Consider the following 8,947-nt stretch of genomic DNA (forward strand, 5'->3'; position numbering starts at 1 on the left):
TTGTATGGAGCTTGGTAAGGATGACTGTATGGTCAGACTACAGCCCAGGTGGGGGAATGTGCCTAAAGTGGTTTCAACTTCCTTGAGAGTACAGGTGATGCAAGTGCTTGCTCCTCAGGATTCTCAGTCAACACCGCTTCCCTTATGCCCAGTCCACGTTTTGCGCGCTCATCTGGACAGGTACAGTCACTTCAGAGGGTCTGAGCAGCTGTTTGTTTCGGAGGCCGCACCAAGGGGCTGCCAGTTTCGAAACAGTGGCTGTCCCATTGGATTGTGGAAGCGATTGCGCCGGCATATGCTTCTAAGAATGTCCTTTTGGAGTTCACGCTCACTCTACGAGGAGTGTGGCTTCTTCATGGGCTTGGGATAGATAGAGGAATGTCGATTTAGAATATTTACCTGGCGGCTTTCAACCAGCTCCGGTGTGCTTTCCTGAATATGCTGATTCAGCCAGAGTTAGATCATTATATTCATTAGTTCCAATGCATGCGCTTAGGTTATTCTCGATCGTGGGAAGTTGGTTGTTGAATATCTTATGTTATAGCGATGGAGTCCCTTCATTTATTCTCATCAGTATGACTCGTTTGTTTGCTGTGTATATGCCTGGCACCAGCGATGCTGCTGCCAGTTCATGTGAAGTTGTCATGATCTATATTGTTGCTTATTTCCATTCTGCTATGAGCTGAAGGGCATTTATTTGTCTTTACTATCTTTTCCCCTAAGTGCTCTAGTGGATGAGAAATGGTCAACGGCCTCTGCTCTATCAAGTCTGGCTCATGCACTCTTCTCACTATTTTGAGTTACAACACAACGGGATTATACGCTATCCCCATAGTGTAGCTACGCAATGTCGAGAGACTCGAAAGGGAACGTCTCTGGTTACTCTCGTAATCTTGGTTCCCTGAGAGAAGGGAACGAGACATTGCGCATGCTGCTGTGTTATAATTCCCAGAGTCTGGAATGGCTGTTCAAACAGTCAAAAGATTCTGATTCAATGATGGTGACCGCCAAGTTATATAGTGGGGGGACTCCGCCCCTAGCTTGTGCGCTCGTGAGTCATTGGCCAGTTAATTTTACTGGCGCGATGTAATCAGGCTTCAGTATTTGTGGTAGGAGGGGGATAACCCCATAGCGTAGCTACGCAATGTCTCGTTCCCTCCTCTCAGAGAACCGAGGTTATGAGAGTTACCAGAGAAGTTTTGTAATATAACAGCCTCCAAGCATGATCAAAATCAAAAATTCAAATTCTGCCAAATTTTAAAGGTTTTCTACCAAATGAGACCATGAAGATAACTACCTTGTTTTGTAGAGTTGTAAGCCCTTATACTTTTAAGTGTCACTTATACATGACATCATTAAACATGTTTTCAGTGTGTAAAGGGTTAAACTCGTATGTGATGTTTAAACTGATTAGTGCAGTTAGTTTTTAGCATTTAGTGTGCCAATTTTGCATATAAGTAGGCTAAGTGTTTGGTAAAGTTGGCCTGAAAATTTTCTTTTCAACAGTCGTCTGTTCTCCCAATGATTTTGCTTCTTGTTTATCCTGGACAAAATATATAAGGCGGGAAATAGAGCCCATTACAGTATTGCTGAATTTTCCACATTATCACCTCAACCATTCGCACAAAAATCATCATGGAAAAGCGCACTTTACCCTCCGCTCCAGAACCCATATCCAACTTTTTATTACTCCATTGTTTCGTTGTTACATTTATGCTTTCCTCCACCTCCTTCTTTGGTTGGAAATGCAAACAGGGACTTGAACCATGCTCAAAAATCAAGCCCAAGCCCATGGCAAGTCAACCATCTCACACACACACATACACACACAAGGATATAAGCTGTCACTGAGCCAGCCAAATTTATAGAGTGCAGTCAATGCTCTATACTTGGCCACTGGCTCACTGCATTCCCTACTTTCATCTGAGCAAGAGAGAGGGAATTGGGAGTGTATCGCAATTTGAAGGGAGCATTGAAAGCCATATAATAATAAACACATGTAGATTCATTATTTTCTAAATCAAGGCCAACATATTACCATTTAGACCTGTGTCATATGTCATAAGACACCCTTATATCACCTGCAACAAATCTGATACATCTGCTTTATCTAGCCTACATCTTTCTGGTCTCCCCTGAGGGATCAAGGTATCTGCCACAAGAAGAATGAAAGTGATGACAGACTCTGCATGAGTATCTTTAGAGAGACATGAATACCTTCTGCACAGGTCTGAAAGCACTGTTGAGCTGTCAACAGTAGCTATAACGACTATCTCTGAGATTTTCTGAGAAGTCAGCAATAAAATTTGGTTTGCTGAAGGTGTTATTGAGGTGTTTTCAGCATTTTCACACATAGAGTTTTACAACAGAGACATAGATCTTTAAATAAATAAAGTACTCATTTTTATTTAGGAGCAAAAACATATTAACATTGCTTTCAGAAAATATATAATTATCTATTGTTAAGCAAAAATTGTAAAGGATTTTGTGAAGTTATTAGCCCATTTTTTACTCAAAAATTTTACGTATTAAAAATAAATAAATCATTTTTACTTCATTTGAATGGTACAAAACTTTCATCAAGGTTTTGGCACTTTCTATGGGAACTCAAAAAAGGTTGAATAGTCCTGAAAAAATACTCCTCTAGGTCTAAAACGATCGCAATGGAAATGAATGGGAAACAAATTTCATCTAGTGGAAACATTTGGTACTGCGCCCAAACAAAATCTTACAGAAAGCACTTTTTTTATTTAGATATCATATTTGGAACACAATTTTAGATTTATGGCTTTGATTTTCTCACCATTTTTTAGTATAAACATGTTTTGGAAAATATATATTTATATAAATTGAAAATAGCATTTTTCATAACAATAACTTTTCATAACAATTTGTTGCTAAAAAAAAAGAAACCTAAAAATAGTAATATCTACATAAACTGGTTTTATTAGTATTTGCATCACTGAATAGAAATTAAGTTTTATTTATTAACATTTGTTAACTACATTAGTTGACTTGAACATGAACTAACAAAGAAAAATACTTCTAAAGCATTTATTAATCTTAGTTAATGTAAATTTCAAAATGTACTTATACATTATTAAAATCAAAAGTTGTATCTATTAATATTATGTAATGGACCTGCCACATGAACTAAGGAACAGTTGCATTTTTACTAAATAACTTTAACAAAGATTAATAAACAATGTAACAAATGTTTTGCTCATTGTTGGTTAATGCATTAACTAACATTAACCAAGTAGCTACCATTAATTAATTCCAACAAAATTTGTTATGGGTTGAAGGTAAAATTGCTCTGTAAGGTAACAATTGCAGGTTACCATTTACAGTGTAACAGGCTAAGAAAAATAAAAATAAAAAATAAACTTAATGTAAGATATATTCTCTCAATATGAAAAGTCAACTTTCCTTTATAGGTATTTATATTTGCTCTTTTTAGATTCAATATTTTTTTACTGGAAAACAAGAAAACAATATGGATTTAAAAACGATGGGACAATTTCTGTACTTGTTGAGATTTAAGGGTGGATCAGTTTTCTTTTTTGCCCTTCATGCGTGTAATGACATCATCTCCAGGGGGAGTTGAATTACTATATCTTTCAGGGGGATTCCAGTGTTGCGCGTGTGTGTACTGTATGAGCATTCGTGCTTGACTAAATGTTTGGAGAGATTACATTGAGTTACAGGACATATCATTTTACTGTTAAGACTCATAAACACGCATACCTACACACAACATTTTATATATTAACACAGCAGCCGATATAGGCTTTGTAGTTCGATATTATACTATTTGAGGTATCTGCACCCTCCATCATCTCTGTTGGATTGTGTGTGTGTGTTTAAATAAATGTAATGGAGACTGGAGTGTGTATGTGTAAAGCAGCGGTTCTCAGCTGGTGGGCTGTGGCCAAAACATGGTTTATGCTGACTACACTGTGTCTTGTGGTGAATTGTTAGCTGCATTTCAGGGGGTTATATGTCATTGTTTGATTTTTAGAAAACTTTTGTTACTTTTGTACATTAAACAATTTTGGTTTGGTCTTCATTTGATGTCAATTGTAAAGTCCTGAAGCAAGTTTAGTATTACATTTTGTAGCAGACAATATCTTGTGAACATATAGATGAATGTTAAATAATAAAGAAAAAGAAAAATTATCTATACCACCGGCACTATAAAGGCCCTGAGCGTGGACTGTACAGTATCATAATGATATCATGCTTTCAAGATGTATTTGCAGTTATTTTGGATACTTTTTGGATATTTTGAAGCTTAAGCTTATAGCATTACTTGTGCCTTCTCAGCTGATGTAATTAATTTACATGTTATTCTTTAGTTGCTTTTATTAGCAAGCATCTGCTGAGAACATGAATACATGATTACAAAGTTGACATGAAATACTATTAGAACTTTTACGTAATGTTTATGTAATGTTTATATGTATATATATATATATATATATATATATATATATATATATATATATATATATATTAGAATAAATTAATACTTTAATTTTGCTCGGATGCATTATTGTTCAAAAGTGTCAGCAAAGACATTTATAATTTTACATAATAAATGCTGTTCTATTGAACTTTCTGTTCATCAAAGAATCCTGAAAAAGTGTTAGTTATAGGCATTTGCAGCACAACTGCTTTCAAATGTGATATTATTAACATAAAATATTTATTGATCAGCAAATCATCATATTAGAATGGATCATGTGGATGGAGGATCATGTGACACTGAAGACTGGAGTAATGATGCTGAAATTTCAGCTTTTTCATCACAGGAATAAATTACATTTTAAAATATATTACAATAGAAAACAGTTATTTTAAATTGTAATAATATTTCACAAAATTACAGTATTTTTGATCATATAAATGCAGCTTTGGTGAGCATAAGAGACATCTTTCAACAACAACAACAAAAAAAAAATCAAAAAGTTTGATATAGTGTAATATTTAAATGAACTTTCCCTTATACACTCACATAAATGTTAATTCTCACAGGCATTTATTTGATGTATAAATTCTAGGGATACAAACTGGTGAACTTAAGAACGGGGTATGAAGTACACACAGAAATTGGTGCGTGCTAAATGAGTAAGATTTGGCATAAAGGGGGAAGGCAACATTGTATGAAGGGCTGACTTGCTGAGCATGAAATTGGCTGCCCAGGGGCATTAGAAACCTGAGCTCACAAACATACACTCACAGGCTAAAGCAAAGTAGACATGAAAATCAATCAACCTTAAATGGAGACAGAAAGTTAGTGGAATAAAAACCTGCACCGTAGAAAAGCTTTGTATTGATCACAGACCACTACACTCCACCATTTTGGTAAAGCAAGCTGGTTTGTGATGTACACACACACAATCATTTCATCATGTGCTTTCCCTTTTTTCCCACATGCCTCAGCTCTCAGGACCACGCGAGAACCATTTGCTCCTCAACGGCTGCCTACTTCACACCACAATCAAAAAAATACAGCACTCTCTCTCTCTCTGATTCACACACAATCATTCCAAACTCTGGTTTTAGGATAGTGTTTGTGGGACACAGAGTATAAAGATTTGGTAGACAAATGAAGAATATGAATATCAAGACATGTACACTACATATTAGCAGTTAATTAAAGCAATAACTTCTATGACAAAACTATATGCTTAAAGGGATAGTTTATGCAAAAATGAATATTTTGTCAACGTTTACTCACCCTCAGTTCATTTAAAACCTGTATGTCTTTCTTTCTTCATACAATGTAAGTAAATGTAAAACATTAGACCCCACTGACTTCCTTTGGTAAAAAAATAAAATAAAAATAACGCACACACATTTTCAAACCATATATTGTTTTGTGTTCAATAGAAGAAAAAAGTCATACAGGTTTGGAACAACATGATGGTGAGGCTAAAGGCCTTCCTTTAAATCTACAACACACATGATGAGAAGGGGTTTTCTTTCATTTAGGACTAAATAAAGTTTTCAGAGGGAAAAGGAGGAGAAGTATTATGTACAGCAACTTTAATTAGAAACAGAGAGACACACATGAGTATAGAAGTATAGAGTATAGACTAGTGGCTACAAATTCTAAATACAGAAGACTATCAAACTTTGAAAAACACCAAAAGACAGATTTGCATAAATACAAATATATAATAATAATGTTCAAATACAGATTTTTACAAATATGTACATTGTTTTAATTACATTTTGACACAACTGCCTGCCGTATTAGATGACAAGTTTTCAAGCTCTCCTCCCCCCTCGGCTCTCTTTGCTCTGTCGTTTGTTGAATTCCCAGCTGGTATCTCACTTTCCAAGTTGAGTTTTTATGGCCAGCAGCTTATGAGAAAAAACAGAGGTACAACAGAATGGGGGAGGAAAACATTTCTGCACTTGGTATCAAATTGTCTGTGTTTGTTTGGGGAAGCAAAGTGGTTCATGTCCCGTTTCTCTTTCCACTTGAAAGTCTCTGACAGTCTGAAAATAGACAAGTATTATTGCTTTCAAAATACTGACAATCTAAGGCACTTTATCTTTTTCTTATTCGATAACTCAAATGAGTTATTGCAAGAAAACATGGACCACAATCTCCCGTTTCATACGGTGGTTTCCCCTTGCCCGCCACTGGTCAAACGCGTGTAGAACTTCCTCCAAGAGTGCAGCGTCTTTCCCGACCAGATCCAGAACCCCGAAGTGATCCCTACAATGAGAGTCATTAGATACTTGATCATGAAGACGGTGAAGTCGGGGGTCATGTGAGGAGCGGGGTGCATGGGACAGGGGATGGCAAGGCTCTTACAGTTCGTACTGATCCAGCTCTTCTCCCAGTGCTGCCTGAAGGCCTGCTCATAAAAAAAGCAGGCAATGACGATGGTGGCCGGGACGGTGTAGAGAACCGAGAAGACGCCTATGCGGACCATCAAGCGCTCCAGTTTCTCAGTCTTGGTGCCGTCGTGCTTCATGATAGTGCGGATGCGGAACAACGACACGAAACCGGCGAGCAGGAACGAGGTGCCAATGAAGAGGTAGATGAAGAGGGGGGCCAACACAAAGCCCCTCAAGGGATCCAGATTATTCAGGCCCACAAAGCAGACGCCACTTAACAAATCTCCATCAATCTGCCCCATGGCCAGGATGCTAATCGTTTTTACGGCTGGAACGGCCCAGGCAGCCAGGTGAAAGTACTGTGAATTGGCTTCAATAGCCTCATGGCCCCATTTCATACCTGCCGCCAGGAACCAGGTGAGAGACAGGATGACCCACCAGATCGAAGAAGCCATGCTGAAGAAATACAGCATCATGAACAGAATCGTACACCCTTCCTTCTTCGTACCTTGAACTATGGTTTTATAGCTGTCGGGAAAAAAGCTCTCATTGCACATAACTTTATCCCCAAGAAAGTAGCCAGCGATATACGCAATGGACACCATGGTATAGCAGCCAGACAGAAAGATAATAGGACGCTCGGGGTACTTAAAACGTTGCATGTCCACTAAATAAGTGGTTACGGTGAAAAAAGTGGACGCACAGCAAAGAGAGGACCAGATAAGGATCCAAATCCGGGCAAATTCAATCTCCTGGTCCGTGAAGAACATATAGGTCCCATGTGTTCTGGAGGACTCGCACGGAGCACCACAATCCAGCTCGCCCAGGAACTTATAGCTGAGGTAGGACGGCACTTTGAGCACTGACGGGCAGCGGAACGGTTTGTCCGGCGAAGAAAACAGCTGAACGCCCGGCGTTCCTGGAGCGGGCATGTGGACGGGCGCCACCGTGGCCGTGGAGTCGTTCTGGCCCACGCAGATGTGTCCGTCTCCCAGCACTGGGAAAAGCTCGCATCTCAGCCGCTCTGGCCACTGAAAGCCAAACTTGTTCATGAGGGCCTCGCAGCCGTGCTTTGCCCTCTCGCAAATGGAGCGACATGGCGGGATGGCTTTCTCCAAAACTGTGCACACCGGAGCGTACATGGAGCACAGGAAGAATTTAAGTTCAGGCGAGCACTGTACCTTGACCAGCGGGTAAAACTGGTGGACCTCCAGCCCGGCATCCTCTTGGTTGTAGTGTCCGACCAGGTTTGGCATTATGGTTTGGTTATAAGCGATGTCCGTGCACAGGGGGATGGTTATGGGCTGACAGAAGCCGTGGTCGGGGACGGCTATCCCATTATCTCCCTGATACTGTCCAGACGCCACGAAACAGCACGGCAACATCAGTGCCAAAAACAGACACAAACTTCCACTCGCCTGCATTCTCCCGGAAAGTTCCGCCTAACTTTCACTGAATACAATGTGAGTCCACAAACTATGCTTTTGTCGACATATTATTTGATAATCGAAAACAAAAAGTCTCGATAAACTCACGAACTAGTGTAAATCGCATACTCTGCCAGGAATATCTGTTGCGCGCAGGAGCGACTCTGCATGACTTTTCCCCCTTTGTCCGTCAGACTGTTTCAAGCTCCCCCTGGGCTGCCTGTTGCTGACTTTGAAGGGAGTAGGAGAAGGAGGAGGGATTTCGGGGGTCTTGAAACAGGTTTTTACTCTAAACCCCCATCACACAAGGTCTTCAGACCAATTGAATCGCTGAAGACCCATATCAACACCATATGCCATCAGTCATCTGAAAACGAAGAGTATTTTTTATAATTAAAACTATTTTTGTACTAAGTTGGTACTAAGCTAAGTTGGTATAGAGAAATGAGAGAACGTGAACTTGGAAATCATCTTTTCTGCAAAATAAATAAATAAATAAATAAAAAGCATCTATCTATCTATCTATCTATCTATCTATCTATCTATCTATCTATCTATCTATCTATCTATCTATCTATCTATCTATGTTACTGATGGGTAGTGGCGACATCTTGTGGTTTTGTGTTGTTAGTGACATTCATCCTGTGTTATTTCTTTATTTC

At 39.0% G+C, this 8,947-nt stretch overlaps 1 protein-coding gene across 1 annotated transcript; it reads right to left on the minus strand.

Annotated features, from left to right (window-relative positions):
• Positions 1-4,691: 4,691 nt before the first annotated feature.
• On the minus strand, positions 4,692-8,495 carry fzd2 (frizzled class receptor 2). The gene has a single exon (XM_079879003.1). The coding sequence runs from the start codon at positions 8,280-8,282 to the stop codon at positions 6,630-6,632; it is 1,653 nt and encodes a 550-aa protein (XP_079735129.1). The 5' UTR covers positions 8,283-8,495; the 3' UTR covers positions 4,692-6,629.
• Positions 8,496-8,947: the final 452 nt, after the last annotated feature.

The sequence above is a fragment of the Squalius cephalus genome, assembly GCF_949319135.1.
Source record: "Squalius cephalus genome assembly, chromosome: 1".
Classification (NCBI taxonomy): Eukaryota; Metazoa; Chordata; class Actinopteri; order Cypriniformes; family Leuciscidae; genus Squalius; species Squalius cephalus.

Excerpts from the sequence above, each read along its gene's own strand:
- fzd2 (XM_079879003.1), bottom strand. The coding sequence starts at position 8,282 with ATGCAGGCGAGTGGAAGTTTGTGTCTGTTTTTGGCACTGATGTTGCCG.